Here is a 23799-nt window from a genome sequence, read left to right on the forward strand (position 1 = left end):
TAAGGAGCCTACAAGACAATTACAGACAGACATACCTGATTGACATAGATGCAAAAATCCTCAGCAAAATATCAGCAAACCAAATTCAACAGCACATTAAAAAGATCATTCACCAGGATCAAGTGAGATTTATGCCTGGAATGCAAGGTGGTTTAATACACACAAATCAAATCAATGAAAGAGATACACCGTAATAGAACGAGATAAAAATCTTAAGATCATGTCAATAGATGCAGAAAAAGCATTTGACAAGCACAACAACCTTTCATGATAAAAATGCTCAACAAATGGAGTACAGGAGGAAGACACCTCAACACAATAAAGGCCATCTATGACAAACCCACACCCAACATCATATTCAATGGTGAAAGGTTGAAAACTTTTCCTCTAAGACCAGGAACGAGACAAAGATACCTACTGTCACTACTCCTAGCCAGAGCAATCAGTTAAGAAAAAGATAATAAAAGGCATCCAAATAAGAAAAAGTGAAACTGTCTTTGCTTGTAAATGATATAATATTATATAAAAAATCCTAAAGATACCACCAAAAAATTACTAGAACTGACAAATTCAGTGAATTTGTAGGATACAAAATAAACATACAGAAAACAGTTATGTTTACACACATTAACAACAAAACATCTAAAAAAGAAATAATCCCATTCATGGTAGCATCTAAATAAAATACTTAGGAATAAATCTAATCAAGGATGTGAAAGTTTTGTAGGGTGAAAACTATAAGACTTTGATGCAAGAAATTGAAGATGACACAAAGAAATGGAACCCGTGTTCATGGATGGGAAGAATATTGTTAAAAAGTCCCCACTGCCCAAAGCCAACTATAGATTCAGTGCAATCTGTATCAAAATCCCAATGGCGTTTTCCATAGAAATAGAAAAAACAATCCTAAATCTATATGGAGCCACAGAAGACCTTGAACAGCCTAAGAAATGCTGAAAAGAACAAACCTGGAGGCATCACACTTCCTGATTTCAGCCTATACTACATGGCAGTATGGCGCGGGCATGGCATAAAAACAAGCACATAGGCCAATGGGATAGAATCGAGAGCCCAGAAATAAACCCCTGCATATACAGTCAACTAATATTTTTTTTAATTATTACTTTTTTAATTTTAGAGAGCACAAGCAGTGGAGAAGGACACAAGGACAGAGAGAGAGAGAGAGAGAGAATCCTTAAGCAGGCTCCACACTCAGCACGGAGCCTGACGCAGGGCTCGATCCCATGACGCTGGGATCATGACCTGAGCCAAAATCAAGAGTCAGACGTTCAACCAACTGAGCCACCCAGGTGTCCCTACAGTCAACAAATACTGACAAGGGAGCCAAGAATACTTAGTTCGGAAAAGACAGTCTCTAAAAATGGTGTAGGGAAAACTGGATGGCCACATGCGGAATGAAATTTTACCTTATCTTACACCACTCACAAAAACTAACTCAAAATGGATAAAACAGATAAAGACTTAAACATAAGACCTCAAACCATAAAACTTCTAGAAATAAACAGAAGAAATCTCCTTAACGTTGGTCTTGGCAATGTGTTTTTGGAGATGATACCAAAAGCACAAACAACAAAAGCAAAAAATCAACAAATGGACTACATCAAACTAAAAAGCAAAAGACACAACACAATTAAAAGGCAACCTATGAATGGGGGGGGGGGGATATTTGCAAACCACATATCTGGTAAGGGGTTAATAGCCAAAATATAGAAAAACCCATACAAATCAATGGTATTAAAAACAATCTGATTTAAGAAGGGGCAGAGGATCTAAACAGACATTTTTTCAAATAAGACATAGGATATCAAGATGACAAACAGGTACATGAAAAGATGCTCAACTTATCAGTAAAGTGTAAATAAAAACCATAATGAAATATCCCCTCACCTTGCATCAAAAAGAGGTAACAAATTGGGGCATCTGCGTGGCTTAGTCGGTTAAGCACCCAACTCTTGATTTTGGCTCAGGTCATGATTTCATGGTCATGAGACTGAGCCCTGTGAGATTCTCTCTCTCCCTCTCCTTCTGCCCCTCCTCCACTCACGTGCACATTCTCTCTCCCTCTCTTTCTCTCTCTCTCAAAAAATTTTAATAATAAAAATTTTTAAATCTTTAAAAAATGAAAAGAGGTAACAAGTATTAGTGAGGGTGTGGAGAAAACAACCCTCGTGCACTGCTGGTGACAATATAAATTGCTTCAGTCACTATGGAAAACAGTATGGAGGTTCCTCAAAAAAATTAAAACAACCAACCGTATGACCCAGAAAATCCCACTTCTGGGTATGTATCGAGAGAGAGAAAAACAAGATATAAAAAAGATAATTGTACTCCCACACTTACTGCAGCATTATTCACAATAGCCAAGATACAACCTAAGTTGGATAAAAAATGGACGAATGGATAAAGATGAGGGGGTGTGCGCACATGTGCAGGCACACACACACGCGCACACACGCACACACACACACACACACACACACACACACACAGGAATATAATTCAGCCATGAGAAAGAGGGAAATCTTGCCATTCAGGATAACATGGATGAATACTGTATGATATCACTTATATGCAAAATGTCAAAAAACTGAACTTTGTAGAAACAGACAAGAATAGTGGTTTCCAGGGGCTGCGGGTTGGAGGAATTGGGAAGATGTTGGTCAAAGGGCACAAACTTGCAGTTAGAACATGGATACATTCTGGAGATCTAAGTCATAGCATTTTGATTATATTAATACTGTATTATATACTTCAAAATTGCTAAGAGATTAAACCTTAAATATTCTCACCACAAAAAGAAACCATGATTGTGTGATATGATGGAGATATTACACAGTAGTAATCATATTTCGTTATATAAATGTACCAAATCAACACATTGTATACCCTAAACTTACACAATGTTACATGTCAATTATGTATCAATTTAAAAAACAGCTCACAGTTCATTAGAATATTAAAAGGGGTGGGGTAGGAATGTCTTCCCAAAAATATTAAGCCATTTTTCCACACCACAAAATGGTAAAATTAGTTGGTAAAATTAGTTTACTACATAGAGAAAAATAAAACTGGATTCCTACTAACATGACACAAGAAGGTAGCCTCCAAATGGATTAAATACCTAAAAGTTAAAATAGAACAATGTCATTATACAAGAAAACAACTTTCTGGCTTAGTGTAAGGAACTTCTGAAGCAAACCATAGTGAAAAATTTGATCAATTTGATTTCATTAAAATCAGAGAAACAAAACCAAATAACAAAATACAGTGTAATTGGAAATCACCCCCAAAAGTGATGAGCTCCTAGTAATCTTCACCATTCTTTATAGTTGCATAGCACCACATGGGATGGATGTACAACAGTCGTCCGTGAATAGTCACAGAAGTTGTTTCTAGTATTTTGCATGTATCAATGAATATGCTTAGGCATATGTATCTTCATAATGTTAGATATTTATCTTTAGGGTAAAGTCCTAGAAGTAGGATTGCTGAGTAAGTTCCTGTGTAGTTTTGTTAAGAAGTGCCAAATTCACCTCCAGAGAAGTTGTTGCCCATTTGCACTTCCTCCAACAATGTATGAGAATGCCGGTTTCCCCACAACTGCACCAACAGAATGTTGTTATATTTAAAATTTTTACCTGTCTGTGAGAAAATAGATCAATGTTTAAATTTGTCTTTTTCTATAATGAGTGAACTTGAACACTTTTTCATGTTTGAAGGCCGTTTTAATCTTTGTGTATCTGTTCATGTCTTTTTTCCATTTGTTTATTGGGGTTTTGGTCTCTATCCTTCAATTTTTTGTGTTTTTTTTTTTTATTTTTTTAATCTTTATTTTTAAGAGAGACAGAGACAGAGTGTTAGCAGAGGAGGGGCAGAGAGAGGGAGACACAGAATTTGAAGCAGGTTCCAGGCTCTGAGCTGTCAACACAGAGCCCAACATGGGCCTTCAACTCACGGACTGAGAGATCATGACCCGAGCTGAAGTCGGATGCTTAACCGACTAAGCCACCCAGGCGCCCCTATGTTTATTTATTTTTGAGAGACAGAGAGACAGAGGGTGAGTGGGGGAGGGGCAGAGAGAGAGGGAGACACAGAACCTGAAGCAGGCTTCAGGCTTGGAGCTGTCAGCACAGAGCCTGATGTAGGGCTCGAACTCACAAATCACGAGATCATGACCCGAGCCAAAGTCAGGCACTTAACTGACTGAGCCACCTAGGTGCCCCTCTCTCCTTCAATTTTTAAGAGTTTTATTGTTTTATTTATTTATTTATTTATTTATTTATTTAGGGATATAAGCCCTTTGTTATAGGCTATGAATATTTTCTCCCAATTTGTCAGTTGGCTTTTTGTGATACTTTTGTCAGGCAAAATTTTATTATTTTATATAGTCAAATTTATCAAGCTTTTATTGATTATGAATTTTGAGTTAAATTTAGGATCCTTTTCCCTACACCAAAGTTAGAGAGGAATCACCAATGTTTTCTTCTAGTATTAGTATAGTTTCATCTTTTATATTTAGATTCCTAAAAACCCATTTGGAGTTTATTCTTAGGTATGGGTCTTATATTCTCCAAATGGCTATCTAGTTGTCCAACAGCCATTTATTAAAAAGTTCATCTTTATCCCATTGATTTGAGATGCCACATTGACAGCATATATTACATTTCTTTATGTATTTGGGTTTAATTCTGTGTTTCCTATTTTTATTCTATCATGACCACAAATTTTAAAAGGCTCTCAACACTGCCCCAAAATGCAACTACAATCCCCTAGTATTGTTGACGTCCTCATTTTCTGACATCACTACATTTGACCCTTGAATAACATGAGTTTGAACTCAAGGAGGTCCACTTCTACATGGACTTTTCTCAATAAATACAGTACAATGATGTAATTGTATTTTCTCTTCATGATTTTCTTAACATTTTCTCAAGCTTACTTTATTGTAAGAATACAGTGTATATACTAATACATATACAAAATATGTGTTAATCAACTGTGTTATCAGTAAGGCTTCTAGTCAACAGTAGGCTATTAGTAGTTAAGTTTTGGGGTAGTCATGTTCTACAAGGATTTTCGACTTGCTGGGGGTCAGTGCCCCTAATCCCCATGTTCAAGGATCAACTGTATTTTACTCTTTCTCTATTCGAACCTCCAAGACTACCTCTTTTTCTTGCCAGCTTATTACTTCCTGTCACATTTTCCATTGAAAACATAGATGCAATCAAATGAGACCTACCTGGTCTTCCCACCATGAAATCCAGGAATCTGCCTGCATCTGTACCCATGTGCTCTGCCTTCCCTCCAGGTGCGATGGATGGACTCTCTGCTCTTATCTATGGCCAAGACTTTCATGTTGTATATTGGAACCCATCACCTCTCTCCCCCTCAATGTCTTCACCCCTGCAACTATCCCCTCTCTGGTAGCAGCAATTTCTACCTCCCTCCTACATCTTTCTCATCAGCATAAAAGCATGCCTTTTGATCACCCATTTCAAAAACCTGACAGAACCAAACTCCTCAGTTATTACCCCTCTGTCTATCTGTAACACTTATTAGAGCCCACAAAGATCATCAAATCCCCTCCACAGTGCTGTACATACTTTTTATTATTTTATCTATATGATAATGACCTCAAAAACATGGGAAGGCGCTGATCTACATGGATCCAAGAATGAGAACAGGTGCTGAAGTCTTTAGTGGATGAGAGGGAGAGACCAGAAGATCTGTAGATAATGCAATAAAAAAAGGGTAAGTAGATTATGGAGTTTTGAAAGGATTTAGGGAAGAAGGGTTGAATAATGATCTCAAAATGGCAATAAGGAACAAGGATAACACCATAACTGCCTGGACTACTGATAAATGGGCTGTCTCTCTTTTCCAACTACTCAGCTGAGATAACACACTGAAAACCAGGGAGCCTAGCACTTGACACATAAGGGAAGGTAATGTTTGTTGAACCAAATCAACTACAGGCCTCACATACAGCTGTCTTGCAGCATATGGAATTTAGTGGACTTATTTCCAAGCCCCTGCAAGAAAATCTGCCTCTTCTGACTTCCTGTCCCATGACTGATTCCAGTTCACAAATTTGGAGTCCACCAACAGCCCCGCTCCCTTGAATCTGCCTGTAAACCAATCTTGCCCCCTCATGCCACCATTTTGGCTGCCCCTCTTCTAACTCTGGCCTATGAACTTCTGCTCTGGCCATAATGGAATAACAGAGACCAGATGTATTCTTTCACCTCAAACAAAGAATTAGACAAAAGATAGAAGACACTGGACAAAAGAGTGCAGGAGAGTGATTCCTGGGGAAAGAGAAATAAACCAAGTATAACTGGGAAGTGCCCTACCTCATTGCCTGAAAAGTTTCCAGACCAGAGCACAGAGCACAGTGATCTTGCCAAGTTGAAGAGATAGTCTGAAGTTCAAGGAGGCCAAGGCATCTAGAATTGTGGGGACAGAATATGGGGAAAGGAGGAGAAGAGAGATCCCCTAAGTCTCTGGCTGAGTACTGAGCTGCACTAGCATGTGAGAAAATCACAGAGACTAGGAAAAGAACCAACAGAGGAAAGTAGGTGGAACCATTCCCATGCTTATGCAGGGCTAGGAATAACCTGCTTTTCCACCAGCCAGAACAGTGAGACCTCTTACACCACAGCATTGAGTAGAGTCTTCACAAGTATCTCATCATACTAGTGGGGTTGAATTAGCCCTAGACTAAAGGCTGCTCTAGACTTGCCCTAATGGAGTATAAAAGCAAGTCTCAAAAGGATCAAACTGATTTCAAACCCCAAAGCCAAAAAATATTTAAAGGAAGACAACAAGACCTAGCACCCAGCAACATATACTTCACCATGTGAAGCATCCAGCCGAAAATTACCTAACATGCAGGAAAACAAGAAAATACAATCCATAACCAGAAAAAAAAAAAATCTACAAATAGACCCAGAATGAAACACATGATAGAATTATCAGATAAGGACTTTAAAACAGCTATTATAAATACACTCCACATGTTTGAAAATATGAGAAATGATGAAAAATGGAAGTCATAAAAGAAAACCCAAATAGAACTTCTACAGATGAAAAATACCTCTAGTACAAGATGTACTGAATATCCCAATTAGATATTATAAAGGAAATGGCAACAGAAATTGTCCAAGATAAAACAGAAAGACAAAGAAAAATGTATAAGCATCAGTTAGTTGTGAGACATCAAATGACCTAATATATGGGTAATTGGACTGGAATAATCAGAAAAAAATATTTGCAGAAATAATGGCTTGAATTTTTCCAAATTACATGAAACCATATAAACCTGCAGATCCAAGAAGCTTGATTAACCCCCAATAAAGAATTACGAAAACAACTATACCCAAGCTCCTCATGATCAAATTACATCACCTCTTTAAGGTCTCTCCTCTCCCAAACTAGGAGATTACTATTCTTAAAGTCAGTGCTCAACTATACTATCTCTACCGTCCAAAGATTTTCAATAGCTTCCCACTGTCCATCAAATAATCGTCCATCCAAGTCACTTGTCCATCCAAGTCACTTACAGAATTCAAGGTTGTCTATAACCTAGCTCCAACTATTACTGCAGCATTTTCCCACATTTCTGTTTGCTTGCACTTCTTCACTCCAGGCTACTAGGCTACTCATAGTTCCCTGTTCACAAGATCTCCCTGGCTTCCAGCCTCCACTGGAGAGCATATTATGAAATCCCTCCCTCCTTTCAGGTGTCAACTAAGGAAATGCCACCTTCTCTAGAAAACTTTTCTTATCACCCATGTATCATCTTATCCCTTTTCTTCTCATGGGGTCAGCATGTTCTCCCCTATCACCACCTTAATATAAGTTTTATCTTTCCCACTAGATTATAAGTACCTTAAGGGTATTAAGTACCTTGAGGGCCGGGTCTTGTTTTCACATAGCCTCTTGGCTCTGAAAGGTTTGGGAATAAATGCATGGTAGCACATGTTCCTTACTCAGGGTGGTGAATGCGTTTTAAAATAACCTGGTATTTCCTGAAGATGTAGGAAGACCCCCTCCCAGATCACTACTGTAGGAGTCCCTCAGGGCTCTTGCACAACAGAAGCAGGGATGGAAGAGGGCAGAGGGCACAAATTGGAGCTGCACATCACCATCATGCCATCCTTCCCAGGGCTGTGGGGCCTGACCGTGCCGGGGGGCAGGGAGGGTGACCCCAAGTCTCCTCAGCAGCTCCACTGTACCCAGGAGCTGTTCTCCTGGAGAACAGGCAAAAATGGATCCTGTCCCCTCCCCCACCCTCATGCCTCTGCTTGGCCTGGTGATGCCAGAAGTACCTCCTCTCCAGAAATAAGCTTGGAGGAACCCTACCCAAGGTGTTCAGTACTGCAAGGAATTGGCTAAGGAAGGCTACTTTACTGATGCAAATGAGGCTTATTTCTCACAGTCAAGGCTCACTGGCACCACTGGCTCGCTAGCACCACCCAGAAAACAGGCAGGTAAATGCATAGGGTTCTTATCACTGCATGGCCAGTACCCTATTGTGGACCAGAAGAAATCTTCTCAATCTTCTCTTCTCTCAATTCTGTCCCCTACTAAAACCCTGCCTTGGGAAGCACAGAGCAGCAAGGCCCCAAGCAAAGGGGTTAAAGAGCACAGGGTCCCAAGCCAGTCAGCCTGGGTGGGACTCCCAGCCTTCCCATTTAAAAGTTATGTGATCTTAGCTTAGTTTTTCCATTAGTAAGACAGGAATAGGAAGTGCCAACCCCCCGAGGATATTGTAAGGATGAAATGGATTGATGTATAAAGCTCTTGGAACATTGTCTGGCATCTAATGAGTGCCATGAATTAAATGATGATTGTTTTTATTCTGTGCTGCATCCTAGTCTTTTCCCAAAGAGAAATCTTCACATCTGTTTGGGTCCTTCCTATAGCCAGGCTCAGCCTCCCACCTTATCAACCCAAGTGGAAACTGTCTCAATTCAATGACTTTAGACACGTGCCCTCCCACCTCTCCCTATCCACACTGCATTCTACTAGGCCTTACACGAAGCTGTGGCCATCTCCCAGGTGATCTCTTCCAGATCAGCCTTCCTCACCTCTGCGGGGCACCCCAACCAGCACCTGGCAGAGGCAGTGCTCCATATATGTCACTTGAATAAATGGATGAATTAGTCCACTGGGATGAATTAGTCCATCCCATTGCCTTCTCTTGACACTCCCTCCAGGACACCAGATGTCCTGCCAAAACACAGGGACAGATACCCTGATCTGCTAGGGAAAACAAACATTTTTAAACCCCATCTCACACACAAATGGTTATAACTCTTTCAAGACAACCATTTCCACAGAGAGCTCCTGGCTTGTGTCAGAAGAAAGCTTTGAAGGAATGGTAGAAAACAGGCCAGGAGGGGGAAGTAGAAGCTTCTCTGCTCCTCATTTAAAAAGTGACATGAAAGCAGACTACTATGAACAACTAGGTCAACAAATGGACAAATTAGAATAAATGGAAAAAAAAGTAAAAACATATAACCTACCAATACTGAATCAGGAAGAAACAGAAAATCTGAACTGATCAATTATTAGTAAAGAGATTGAATCAGTAAAAATCTGCCAAAGAAGAAAAACCCAGGACCAGGTGGCTTCAGAGTGAATTTTACCAAACATTTAAAGAATTAACACCAATCCTTCTCAAATTTAAAAAAAAAAAAAGAAAAAATCAAAGAGGAGGGAGCATTTCCAAACTTACTTTACAAGGCCAGCATTACCTGACCAAAGCCAGAAAAGGACACCATACGAACCAATATCCCTATGAATATAGGTGCAAAATTTCTCAATAAAATACTAAGAAACCAAATTTAGCAGCACATTTTGGGATCGCTCACCATGATCAAGTGGGATTTATTTCAGGGATGGAAGGTGGTTCAACATACGCAAATCAATCAGTGTGATACACCTTATTAACAAAATGAAGGATAAAAATCATATGATCATCTCAATAGATGGAGAAAAAACATTTGATAAAATTCAACATCCATTCAAGATAAAAACTCTTAACAATTTAGGTGTAGAAGGAATGTACCTCAGCATAATAAGGGCATATATAACAAGCCCACAGCTAACATTATGCCTAGTGATAAAAGGGTGAAAGCTTTTTCTCTAAGATCAGGAATAAAACAAGGGTGCCCACTCTTGCTACTCTTATTTAACGTAGTACTGGAAGCTCTAGCCAGAGCAATCAGGGAAGAAAAAAATTAAATAAAAAGCATGAAATTGAAAGAAAAAAAAAAGTAAAATTGTCTCTATTTGTAGATGACATGATTTTCTATACATAAAATCCTAAAGACTCCATCAAAAAAACTGTTAGATCTAATCAGTGAATTCAGTAAAGTTCCAAGATACAAAATTAACACATGGTAACATATTTATACACTAACAAGGAATTATATGAAAAGAAATAAAATTATCCCATTTACAATAACATTAAAAACAAAGAATAAATTCAACCAAGGAGGTGAAAGATCTCTACACTTAACACAAAACATTGATGAAAGAAACAGAAGATAAAAATAAATGGAAAGGTATCCTGTGTTCATGAATTGGAAGATTTAATACTGTTTACATTTCCATATTATTCAAAGCCGTCTAGAGATTCAATACTATTCCTATCGAGATTCCAATGGCAAATTTTACAGAAGCAGAAAAAAAAATCCTACAATTTATATGGAAGCACAAAAGACTTAATAGCCAAAGGAATCCTGAAAAAGAAGTATAAAGCAGGGGCATCACACTTCCCGATTTCAAGCTATATTATAAAACGACAGTAATTAAAATAGTATGGTAAACGCATGAAAACAGATACAGACCAACAGAACAGAAGTGAAAACCCAGAAATCCACCCCTGTATATACAGCCAAGTAATATTTGAGAAGGGAGCCAAGAATACTCAATGGTGAAAAGATAGTCTCCTTAATAAATGGTGCTGAGAAACCTGGATATTTACATGTAAAAGAATAAAGGTAGATCCCTATCTTGTTCCACTCACAAAAATTAACTCAAAACGGATTAAAGACTTGAATGTAAGAGCAGAATCCATAAAACTACTAGAAGAATACATAGGTGGTAAGCTCCTTGACACTGGTCATGGCACTGGTTTTCTGGATATGACATCAAGAGCATATGCAACAGAAGCAAAAATAAATAAGTGGGACTATATCAAACTAAAAAGCTTCTGCACAGCAAAAGAAAATAGATCAACAAAATGAAAAGACAACCTACAGAATGAGAAAAAATATTTGCAAGCCATATATCCAATAAGGAGTTAGTAGCCAAAATATGTAAAGAACTCACACAACTCAGTTGCAAAATATATTTAAGTACATATATATATATATGACATATTATATATACACCCTTACATATTATAATATATATGCTATTATATATTACATGTCATATATATAATCATAATATATATATATATATATATGACAATTAAAAATGGGCAAAGCACCTGAATAGACATTTTTCTAAATAAGGTATACAAGTGGCCAACAGGTACATGAAAAGGTCCTCAACATCGCTAATCATTGGAGAGATGCAAATCAAAACCACAATGAGATACCACTCCATATCTGTGAGAACAGCTATCATCAAAAAGATAAGAGACCATAAATAAGAGATGTAGAGAAAAAAGAATCTTTATCATTCTCCCTCAACCCCAGGCAGACTTCACTATTAACAGAGGCAGTTTAAAGAACTGTTGTTTCAGAGGAAGGACTGTGACCCTTCCTCGGCTGGGCAGTCCTGCTCGGAGCGACCCTGAGGCTTCTGCTGAGTCTCCACAGCCTTGTTGCCCCAGAGTAAAACGGGAGCATCATTTGCCTGATGACGTAGTTTCCCTAGGTGCCCACAATGTTGGGCACTATTGTTCAATCAAAAGGACTGAAGACTACCTATCAAATCTGTTTCTTTAAAATATTAACACACTAAAAATGTAGTAAAATGTGTACAAAATGAGCTTCATGGTCTCTCTTATGCATACTTAATAAAGGCACTCTAAAGCACATTGTGCAGACCAATCAGTGAGACCGTGCTGGTTTACCACTTCTGTTTTTCACCTGTTGGGATAACCTTGAACACAAGCCCTGGGCACGTCTCGCCCCCTAGACACGGACACCTCCACCTTCTCCAACACTGTTGTACCATCTCTTCATTCTGAATCACCACCCCCAAAATTAAAAAACAAAGAGAGGAATCAATTTTCCTTCACAGAAGAAATTATTTTATTCCATTTGAAAAAAGTAAAGGATACAGATAATTATTCTTTGCCTGGCAAAAGCCATTTTCCCATGGGACTCAGCTCTGCCTGGTGAAGTTAATGGTGACACATTAGAGAAACCTGTGGCCTCCAGGGGCACAGTGAGCACAGACATTTGGCTGGAAGAGCATTCACATGATCAAAACATTTCCTGGAGCAAAGACTCACAAGCTCATTTTATCGTGAAGACCACTGTGGTTTTGAAGAAAACATTTAACTTTGAAGATACTTTAAATTTACTAATTGAACCCAGGGCAAATCATTTTTCACATAGCTGAGAGGAGAAAAATTAGAAGCCCATCTCAAGTATTCTTCTGCTACACTTCCCTCCTCTTACACAATGAAATCTTCTCAACTTATCTCTAGGTCTGATGTGTCAAATGACATAAATCACACTCAAAGCTCCCTATCTGTGCAGTGGGTCTTCCTCCCTGGTGGCAGCCTTCTCCGAGGTTAAGCCACCAGCCACGTAAGCCCATTTCCACTCTTCCTTGGGACCGAGATGGATTCTGGCCACGCAGGCTCTGAACCCTCACCCCACACACCCCTGCTGCACCTGCAAGGCCTCAGAGGCTGACCCGGACCTTTCCAGAGCCTCCACATTGAGCACGATTGCTGCTGTGTAGAAGAGACAGGAAAACCTCAGGCTGATGGGTGCCTGACCCCTCTTTAATGGCCTCCACAGCAAGGGTCACCATGAGGCCCTCCATTAAGTGTTTGGTCTTTAACATCATAAGCTGCACTATACAGAGAGCGTATTTACCCAAAGAAAAACACTGAGTCCCTTTCTAGTGCAATGGTTCTAGAATTCCTTAGAATCAAGGAAGCTGCAGGAAGCATACCCGTCCTCCCTGCACTTCCTTTCCAGGTACACACAGGGGCTGCTGCTCTCAGCAACACTGGACTGGTGACTGTTCACCCTTAGAAGCATCACACGTTGGGACCTCGGTGATAGGCACTCATTCTTCTCTCTGCACCTACTCAGCTCCAGACACTGGCAACAATTCCTTCTAAGAATGCTAACTTAGGGAATCTGGTTAGCCACTGCAGTGAGAATACACCCCAGGTGAAACTGAGCAACAGCCCCAAGTGTTCCAGCCAAGACGTGCTGGACACACCATGCAGCAGCTTAAAACAGGCCTGTGCATCACTAAGTTAGTTCTGGAACTACAAAGAACAGAACTGCCGTTTACTCAATATTAGAGCAATTTGGATTTAGGGCATTTTCAATTCTAGAAAGGACACTGCCTCAAAAAAGCTAACTGGTGGGGCAAATATGAAGTAGGGCCAGTTATAATGGTTATCTGTCAGACTCCAAAACAGGGTGATATTCAATGCTACTGGACAGCTCCTTTGCCAGGGAGACAAAGAACATCATTTGTCAGTTGGTCATCCCTTCACAGCAGGCAGGGGACACCGCACACAGCCAAGTGACCAAAGCTGACCCCAGAGGCTCCCACACTGAAGGTCCAAGGCCGCTCTTCAACTTCCGAACACATCCAACTTGGGGGCCCACACAGTGCCAGTCCACAACATACCTTCAAGAAGTGGCACCTGCCACGTGAAAATGTTTCTCTTGCTGTTAACTTCTGGATGTAGGAGGCTGAGGGTGCTGGTGTTTTCGCTCCCACAGCCTTGGGTTAGGCGAGCCTACTCCCCAAGGTGAGTGTTACTGAGAACACAATGGTGTTTTCTGAAACGTGTCCGTATGTCACAGAAAAGGAAATGCGGCCCCCAAGGCTCTGGCCAATGGCAGGTGATGCATGTTAGGAGGTCAAATGCTGACACTGGCCGGATACTTTAGGAACAACGATGGCTAGTTCCCTGCCCGGGTGGTGTGACTGAACTGGCTGTCTGAAGAGGGGATGGTTGGCACTGGGACGGCTAATCTGGGGGCTTGCCCTGGAACTGCACTCACGGTCATCGAGCCATTGGGGACAGTAGTTGTGTTCAAGCTGCTGGGGATCTCGCCAGTAGCCTGTATTTTAAAATAGACCAAATAAAACACTGGTAAAACAATCCCAATTAGAAGCATGATAAAAACAGCATTCCACCACTGAATCCCACAGTCTGCACCGTTTGTTGGTGTCTTCGGAGGCGCTGGAAGCAGCGGCTGACTGGAGGTCTCTCCACAGCAACTTTCATTTAAAAAGATTTCTGACTGCACGGCGCGCTCAATATTCTGGTCAATGCCCTTAAAGAAATCCGTCAGTGGGCTGGACAGGGCACTGGCGCCTACAGCTGCCCTGTCTGGGTCTGGCAGCTCCTCGAAGGTCACTCTAGTCTCTGAGGATGGGCTTGGGACGGGTCTGAGTTCTTTGTGGGTCTCTGTTAGGATCCCATGATTTTTCACTGGGATCTTAATAGATTTCAAAGCATATAAATCTTGTTCTCTGATGAAGTTGTTGACTTTCTTGATATCTGCGACCTAGGGAAGTCATGAAGACAAACATCATGAACTATGTAAAGTCCTTAGAACGAATATCCAAAAAGTAGCTCTTTCCGAAAGAGGATCCAAGCCCACCCCCCCTTTAGGACCCTGATGAATACTGGAAAACTGCACCAGCACACATAATGAGTTTAGGCTGAATAACTGTTTTTTCGCTTTAACTCAGCCTTATCACAGTTCTGAGCAGATTTACAAGTTTTAATAACGTATAATCGGTTTTTGGAAAAGCGTTTTTTGTTTGTGTACAGTGTGACTGCAACAAAATGTTTTTAGGTGAAACCCAGTCATGGTACTAAAAATGCTATAGTAGCCCTTTCTACTTCTTCTAACTTCTGAGGCAACAATGCCCCCGTCTGGCTGACTTCCCTCCCACATCAGAACCCAGTACAGTAGCTGATTACATTAGCGATCGCCAAACCAAACCTCAGCCAGCTTGACACTCAGAACCGACTTTAACTGTAATTTTGTTTTAAGAGGTTAAGTCCTCATGATTCTACCATGTTTTCATGCCCAGAAGTACTGTATGGTATATAAACTTATTTTGTAAATAAAAGCAATCGAGAGTTAATTCACTTTGAGGGTTTCCTAACACTTATGATACTTAGTAACACGTAGGGAATCACACGGATCTAGCTGGAAAGTACGGACTGAAATCTCCTATTCAATATTAGGACTCCAGGAGAAGAGGCAGCACTGTGGGTTTCACAAAGTAACAAAGAGCAAGACAAATCTTAAGGGAGGGGTGGTGCAAAATTTAAGTCAAACCCTCCCTCAAGCTAATGTCTGGAACTTAATGAAAGTGTCAGAGATGGACTTTAAGGTTTTAACTCCTAAGTCCACTTTAACTAGAGTGTAACTACGGCCAACAGACCTTTAGACAGCACCTTTTTCAAATCAATCATCTCCATTATTTTACTTATTAAGCAATTGTTTTTATCATCTAGTTGAACTGGGGCCCTGGACATGTTTAATTTACCATGTCCTGAAACTAAAGCATAAGGTGCTTGAGACCTTTTTGTCTTTGCCCTTCATAAACTAAACACCAAAATTTATTTACTTTCAATAGGAAAACTGATTACTTATTGGAGGCATTATATGTACAGTCTTCATGGCTTAATTAAGCCCACTTTTCTAAGGAGCCCACTGCATCCACTCAGATCTTTGTAGGGTAGGATTCATTTGCGGCCCATGTTCAATAAACCATACAGTATGCCTACTAGAAGCTGGTTAGAGAGTCAAATATAAATCTCAGTACAATTGAGAGACCACTATGTGTCCCTAGGAGTTCAGCCTGTGTATTTCCTCTGGGAAATACCACAATATCCTATACAATGTGTTTAGCCACTTGAACCTCGTTAGATAAATAACAAGACACTTTAAGGAAGAAAAGATTTTTAAAACAAATTGGTTAGACAGCCTTAGAGGAGGCCATAGAAAGTTATAACACAGTGTTATTAGCAAAATGAAATAAAAAGTTTCAATCTAGGAGAAAATGCAGCAATTCTATAAATACTTTCCTACTTACTTTGCCATGTTAATCACTCTGAATGCTAAAAACATAATTAAAGAGAGAAACAGGGTTATACAGATACACAGCGCACACAGGCTAGATCATGCAGTTCTAAAACAGAGAACGTCAAACTTGACCAATCCAATAGGCTGCAACCAGCAAGAAAGGGTCAGAAAAAGAGAAGTAGCCAAAAAAAAAAAAAAAAAAACCAATCCTACCAAACAAATCTTGGATAAATTCTGCATGGCATCTTTGGCCCTGGCAAGTCTTAAACAAAATATGCTCAAAAGAAAAACTATATAAAAAAGGTTTCCGAAAATACTTGGAGGGACAGGGAGAGAAGTGCTCTGCAGAGAGAGAACTGGCCCAACACCTGAGATTCCTAACCCTCACTTTTTATGACCCCAAGGTTCAGAACTCAAAGTATGTCACCTGCGTTCCATCTCGGGCCAGATGGGAAACCCCTTCACCAATACCACAGGCCTCTGGACACCACCCCTGGCGGGGGGGGGGGGTCATGAAGGGGCAGCAAGGGCCCCCACCCTTCAGTGAGGTCCTCTGTTCCTCTAACTATACAGGGGCCACCTTCACCCGGGGTTTCTTACTTTGCAGCCATACTGAAGAGCGAGCTTGTTGAGGCTGTCCTCCTGGGCCAGTTCCCGCTGAAGCAGCACCACGTCCCCCGCTCCTGGCTGGTGAGGGTGGGGGGCACCCTTCTTCTGGTGCTCCTTGCCCCGGGGCCGCAGAGCCACGCGGTGGGACTCTTCCTCAGAGGAGTCCCCTGAGTCCCCACCACCGTTCTCAAACATGTAAACGTGGCTGGTCGGAGTCCTACAGACAATGGCTGGGCCTTGGAAGGTCTTGGTTAACACTTCCTTCTGCCTCATTTTCTTAACTGAAAACCAAACCCCAGGGTTAATTCCACACAAGGCACATCCATTCCTCTTGCGGCTACAGTACAGGTAAAGGACTCATTGCTAGAGAAATTACTCCCATCCCCTTCCACTATAAATACTCGACATATACCGTCAGTACAAAAAAGGATGTGTTTTACGCTAGCTCAGATGGAGGGTGAGGGACAGGTAATTGCCTAATTGCACACTTTCTGCATAGAAAATGAAAAGAATCGCGGGGCACCTGGGTGGCTCAGTCGGTTAGGGGTCTGACTTCAGCTCAGGTCATGATCTTGAGGTCTGTGAGTTCCAGCCCCGTGTCGGGCTCTGTGCTGACAGCTCAGAGCCTGCAGCCTGCTTCCATTCTCTGTTTCCTTCTCTCTCTCTGCCCCTCCCCCGCTCGTGCTGTTTCTCTCTCTCAAAAATAAAAAAAAAAGAATAAAATAAAAAAAGAATCCCTCTTTCCCTCTTATTCCTCATCCAGAGCCGTGTCTCCCCAAAACCCATACAGATAAAGAAACTTCCATTTGGGCGTCAGAGGAGTAGAGAAGCTACCAAGATTCCCCCCCCCCCCCAACCAAGCAGAGAGGTTCCCACCTTCCCTGTTCTGTGAATCTTAACTCGGAACTTTGGACAAAACAATTCTTGTTCATTACTTTACACATTCCAAAGTATCCTCACCAAGAAGGTCAAGACTTAGGGCTCTTGCTTATGAGATCTAGGAGAGCACAATACTCTCGATTTCAAGTGCTGAAAGCTTGAATTACACAGTATGCGGGGCAAGTTGGGGAGAAAATCCTTGTCGAGCTAAGAAATTCGTCCAGTTTCTCGCAGGTCCCTCTGCCTTCGTTACATCCCACGTCTGGTTTTTATTTTCACCTCCTGCCAAGTGCCAAAGCCACACTACCCCCTCTCCCCTCTCCAAACTGTCCGAATGAGGTTCCAGACACGAAATCTCAAACACGGGGAATGACAGCCTCCGAAAGAGCTGGCATCAGAGCCCGGGGGGGGGGGGGGGCCTTCGGGGACAGCCGGTGGCCCCCCCGCGGCCGTGCCGCCCACCCTCTCCAACGCGCACCCTACAGACCCACGGGCCCGGAGGAGGGAGGCGGCGGGCGCCTGAGGACCGGCCGGCCTCCCCGTCAGAGCTCGGGGCCTGCGAGGGGCCCCGGCTGCTCCCAGGCCTCAGTTTCCCTCAGCGCTCCTTCCGTGCCAGGAGGGCGGTCCCCAAACGGGCGCTGACAAAAACAAAACGGGGCGCGGCCCGCTCCTAGGCTTAGATGGGCGGGACCCCAACATTCCCCAAAGACACGACCTCCGACCTCTGCCCTCCAACCCCGAACAACTTCCAGCCAGCCCCCGACGGTGGCGGTCACTGCCCCTCCAGAGGCAGGAAGCTGGCCCACCCGCGAGCCGACCAGCTGGGCGAAGCAGCCGCGCCACTGAGGGCCCGTGCTGTCCCCCACCCAGGACCGCGGCCCCTCCTGGAAACCCCGGTACCTCAGCGCCCGGGATCCGCCGAGACTCGCCGCCGCCGCCGCCGCCGTACCTGCTGATTGGCTGAGAAAATCAGCAGGTCTCCAGGGGGCGGGGACGGCGAGACAGCCAATGAAATCAGCGCCGCGCAGGCTCTGGAATGAGCCGGGTTGAGCTAAGTCGGTACCGGAAGCTCAGCCCGGGGGCGGGGCCTGGGCGGGGCGGGGCTCCAGCTGTCCGACACGACTCTGGCCCCGCCCTCCGGCCTGCCACGGCGGCACCAGCTGGTCCTAGCTGCAGGTTTTGCTTCTGCTGTAGGCTGTAAGACCCCTTACCACCCTCTCCCGGTCCTCTGCTGACCCTCAGCTTCCTCACCTGTAGAAGAGGCCTGTGTGTCAATGTTGTTTAACGAGGGGGTGGATTCCCAGGAGAGCGGGTGTCCCCTGCTGAGGCCTCCCGCTGCGAAGCGGCTCCTCTAGGCTGGAAGGACCCGGGGTCTCCACATCTTGAGTCCTTACCACCACAGGAGGCGTTTGCCCCGGCCCGCTCAGGAAGACACAAAGTCCACCAAAGTAAAACACCGAACCTCGACAACACGGACCAAAACAACACCATTTACCCAATGTCGATGGTGGAGGACTCCTTAAGCCTAATAGTGATGGGTGAACACTCTCATGCACGAAAGCACAAAGGTTTAAAACTTCAACCCCCCAAAAGGAAACCAAAATTAAAAATCAGACCGTAACCAGGGGTAAATAATTGCAACATACACCACTGAAGATTAATATCCTTAACTGAGACAAACCTCATCGAATTAATGAGAAAGTCATGAAGAGCCCAGTAGATAAATGGGTGGGGACAATTCACCAAAGAATACAAATGATTAACAGGGAAGAAAAATGAAACCTCAGTAGCAATCAAATTAAACTACAAAGCAAAAGGATGAAAACAAAAATATCTCTCCCTTTTTAGGCTTTCCATCCTAGTCAAAATAAAAGTGAAATTCCTTATCTTGGGAGACAAAGCCCAGGATGATGTGAGGGCTTCAGTCCATTCTGTGCCATTTACTCATTCTTTTTAGCCTGTCTCCCTTTTTCTGCTGGATTTTAAACACCCAGATCTCCCACCCCTGGCCCTTCACAGGAATGTCCTTCTTTCAGCTGCTGGTACAGTTGGACTTTCTGACCCCCAGGCCTCAGATTAGTCACTTTCTCAGCAGAGCCCTCCCTGTTCCCCCCATATACCAAGGCTCTCCCTCCATTTACTTGTTAATTGCCAGTTAATTTACTTGTTTAATTGCCAGAATCCTCCTGTCCCTAATTATCACCTGTTGCTCACCACAACCTGTGTCCAATTCAAAGCCTACACTCAGTAAAGACTGGTTCAACAGGAGAACCATTAAGTGACTTGACCTGGGCTACACAGGAGCTACACAGGAGGGCAGTGGCAGCAGCAAAATCCAAATCCTAATGTGTCTGACTCCAAAAGCCCAGCTGGCAGCCACAGCTGTACTCCTGGCCCAGAGGGCTTGGTCATGGCCCGGTGGATTTGGCAAGTCTAGGTATCAGAATCTAAGAGTGTGATTACCGGAGAGAGAAGTCAGAGCAGAATCTGCAAAGCTGAATTAACATAGCCACTCCCTGATCAGTTACACATGTTTCTTTCCTTCAGCAGTCTAATAAAAAACAAATCCAAACCCCACTCCCAACCTCCCTCCCCCCGCAAATCCAGGTTCAAGAGAGATTTTATTTGAAAAGATTATTGCAAAGGGAGAAGAAGATTGTTGCAGGAGGGAGAACCCTCTGATTATAAGGTCTGTAAGCATCTCAGGAGTTAGGCAGAAAAGGGCTTTTCTTTTATAGAGAGAGATGAACAAGGCTAGAAGGAGCCAGGTGCAAGGAAGTAGAATAAAAGGGTGGCAGAATTGGGTATTAGACATGAAAACATTCTCCCCGAGGCCAGCCTATTCTCGAGAGGGATTGTATGCTGGCTCAGGCTGAATGTGGGCTAAAGTCCATTCGGGCACCTGGATGAAGGAGAGAGGCTTAATGGAATTTCAGTTAACAAGCATTTTGTTCTGATTGATCAGAGGGGACAAGGGGCTCAGCTAATCATTTATGAGGCAAAGAAACAGAATTTAGAGGGTCTGTGTCTCACCTTGTCGCAGGTAAACAAGGATGGCATCCATGAGTCTTAATTTAAGTCATATGGGGAAAGAAGGGTTCTTTGCAATAAGCCGTTTTCCAGAACACAATGGGTGGGTGGGGATGGGGAGATCTTAACCTTCTCTGTTTTCCAGGAGCACAGGGCGTGGTGAAGTCAAGCTTCTGTCTGTGGATCTATCTCCCCATCTCAAGCCCTGGAGCACAGTGGTGAGTAAAACTCTGCAGCCTCTCATGGGGCTTACACTTCTTAAGATGAGCCACAACAAAGACATACTTAGAAAGAGCATGACAGATTATGCTAGATCCTTGAAAAAAGAAAAACTAGGTCATATGCGTTAACGAAAATTACCCAAACTTCATAAAGGCCAAAGGATGGTTGTGTGTTCTTCCGGTATCACGCTGGAGCTTGGGTAGTGAGTCTGCCCAAGAATAATCTGATTCTCTAAAGCAACAGTTCTCAAAAATGTGGTCCATCTGATCCGGGGGACCCCCGAGACCTTCTCACTGGGTCTATGAGGTCAAAACTATCTTCATAGCAATGCCAACATTATTTTCCTTTTCTACTTCATTCTCTGTTGATAGACAAGTAATTTAGCTAACATATATTGAGTCCATACTGGATATAAGGCCACACAACACTCCTGCCAGGTAAGTATTATTACAATCCCCAAATTACAGATGGACAAACTGAGTGCAACAGAAATCGCAAGATGCCTACCCGATACCCATTCTAGCCTTTTGCTTCGGAAAAGAACCCCAATATTATTTGGGGCAGCAATGTGCCACGCTGACAGCTTCTTGCAGTGGGGTGTGACTGTGAAGAAGTTTCAGACAATGGATCCTAAGAGGAAAATGTTGGGTGGGACTTCTGACAAAGCTTTTCAAAGGCAGACATCGGGAAAAGCTCTGTATAGTATGGGTGTTCTTTTTACCCTCTTCCCGCTGCCTGGGATGAAGATGTGATGGCAAGGGCACCTGCACTCATATCGGACATTGAAGCAACTTTGGAGGTGGAGCCCATGTGCTCAGGACAGCAAAGCAGAAAAGATGGAAAGTGTGTAGGAAAGAACTAAATGTCCCCATTGTTTAAGAGATTAAGATTTCTGTTAGGGGCAGCGATGCAATTCCTGAGTTAGATATTTGGGCACAGAGGTTTTATGTCCTAGATGTCATGGCTAGCAAGTACAAGAGGCAGAATTCAACCCCAGACGGTGACTACAAAAGCCCACGTTCTTATAAAGGCTTCTGGGCAGAACTCCGTTTTGCTTTCTCCGCTGGCCCAGCTCAGCCAGGATGCCTACTGACTTGATTCTGAAGGAACTAACAGTTCCTTCAGAAACATACTCTAGTTTTCTCTCCAGGCCCTTGGCTAGGTTGGCTGAGATGCAGGTGAGGTCAGAGAGGAGGTGCTCGAGCCACACGGCTCCCCCTCTGCACTGCGTCAGGGTCACATCCACCAAGGACAGTCCCACGGCTCCGTCGCTGAGACAGCTGCGATCCATCCTCCACAAGCCGGCAGGCCTACTCAGATGCCCCTCAAACTCCTGCCAAACCTAGAGCATCCTGTCTGTCCCCTGTGACAGCCTGCTGTGGACTGAATTGTGTCTCCACTAAATTCAGATGTTGAAATCCTAACCCCCGATGTAACTGTATTTGGACATAGGGCCTATAAGGAGGTAATTAAGGTTAAACAGGGTCATAAGGGTGGGGCCCCGATCCAACAGAATTAGTGTCCTTGTAAAAAGAGACACCAGAGAGCTTGCTCTCACTGTCTCTCCTTCCCTGCTCACGCCCACAGGAAAGACCACGCAAGGATGCAGCAAGAAGGTGGCCGGATCTGAACCAGAATCTGAACCCTGATGGACCTTGGTCTTGGAATTCCAGATTCCAGAACTGTAAGAAATAAATTGCTGTTGTGTAAGCCATCCAGTCTGTGGTGTTTTGATATGGTAGCCTGAACTAAGACACCGACCTTCTCCCTGGAAGGGCAGAGGATGGAAGGGAACAGATGCTGAGTGGCTGACTTCTACTAGATACTGCAAAACTCCACTGGGCAGAGAGCTGAGATTTGTACTGGCAAAGTCATTAGAATTTCTTAGGCCACAACTTCTCATTTTAGAGAGAGGAATTTAAGACTCAGAGACATAGGGGACTTGCCTGACGGTGCACAGCAGGTTAGCTGTAGCCTTGAAGCCCGGGGGAAGATGAATGTGTTTATTTTTTATTTTTATTTTTTAATTTTTTTACATTTGATTTATTTTTCAGAGACAGAGCACAAGTGGGGGAGGGGCAGAGAGAGAGAGGGAGACACAGAATCTGAAGCAGGTTCCAGGCCTGAGCTGACAGCACACAGCCCGATGCGGGGCTTGAACTCACAAACCGTGAGATCATGACCCGAGCTGAAGTCGGACGCTTAACCAACTGAGCCACCCGTGCGCCCCAAGATGAATGTGTTTAAAACTAGCGCTGCACTTACCAGCTGTGTGACCTCAATCCAGACCTGTAAGCCTTCTGGGCCTCGGTCCCCTCCTCTATGGTCTCGCTCCCTATGCTTGGAACATTTTCAGTTTATGTCTGTTGTCTTAGCACAATTATGAACACCCCTTCGCTTTTCATAGTTTGGACACACCCTCTACCTCTCTTGAGGGCAGTCTGCAAGGCAAAGGCTCCCCACCCACCCCTTGGAAGATGCTGCTAGCTCATCACAGAGGCCCAGGCAGTTGTCAGACCTCTGTGTGGAGTCCCCCAAGACAGCCTTAGGAGTTCGTTGGAGAGTGGTAGGGAAGAAGAGTCTGAAAAATATATTGCATTTAGAACAGCAAAAAAAAAAAAAAATCATTAAAAAGTAAAAAAGCTTAGGGGTGCCCAGATGGCTCAGTTGTTTGGGCATCTGACTGTTTGTTGGTTTGGCTCAGGTCATGATCTTGTGGTTTGTGGGTTCAAGCCCCACATCGGGCTTTGAGCTGGTGGTG

General features: G+C 43.2%; 1 protein-coding gene across 11 annotated transcripts in view; it reads right to left on the bottom strand.

Annotated features, from left to right (window-relative positions):
* Positions 1–23799, bottom strand: part of LYSMD4 (LysM domain containing 4) — a 43953-nt gene that overhangs the window by 10885 nt on the left and 9269 nt on the right. For 5 of the 11 annotated variants that reach the window (XM_042988190.1, XM_042988193.1, XM_042988192.1 and 2 more), the window contains exons 1-2: positions 16899–17452; positions 13873–14762 (exon numbers count right to left, since the gene is read on the bottom strand). In XM_042988190.1, coding sequence (XP_042844124.1) covers positions 14151–14762; positions 16899–17180 — 894 coding nt within the window. In that variant the 5' untranslated portion in view covers positions 17181–17452 and the 3' untranslated portion in view covers positions 13873–14150. Of the gene's footprint in view, positions 1–5260; positions 5358–5654; positions 5748–13872; positions 14763–16898; positions 17470–18686; positions 18741–23799 lie in introns of those variants that run through there. The other 6 variants (XM_042988186.1, XM_042988182.1, XM_042988183.1 and 3 more) reach the window with 6 other exon arrangements.

Source organism: Panthera tigris, chromosome B3, assembly GCF_018350195.1.
Source record: "Panthera tigris isolate Pti1 chromosome B3, P.tigris_Pti1_mat1.1, whole genome shotgun sequence".
NCBI classification, from domain to species: domain Eukaryota; kingdom Metazoa; phylum Chordata; class Mammalia; order Carnivora; family Felidae; genus Panthera; species Panthera tigris.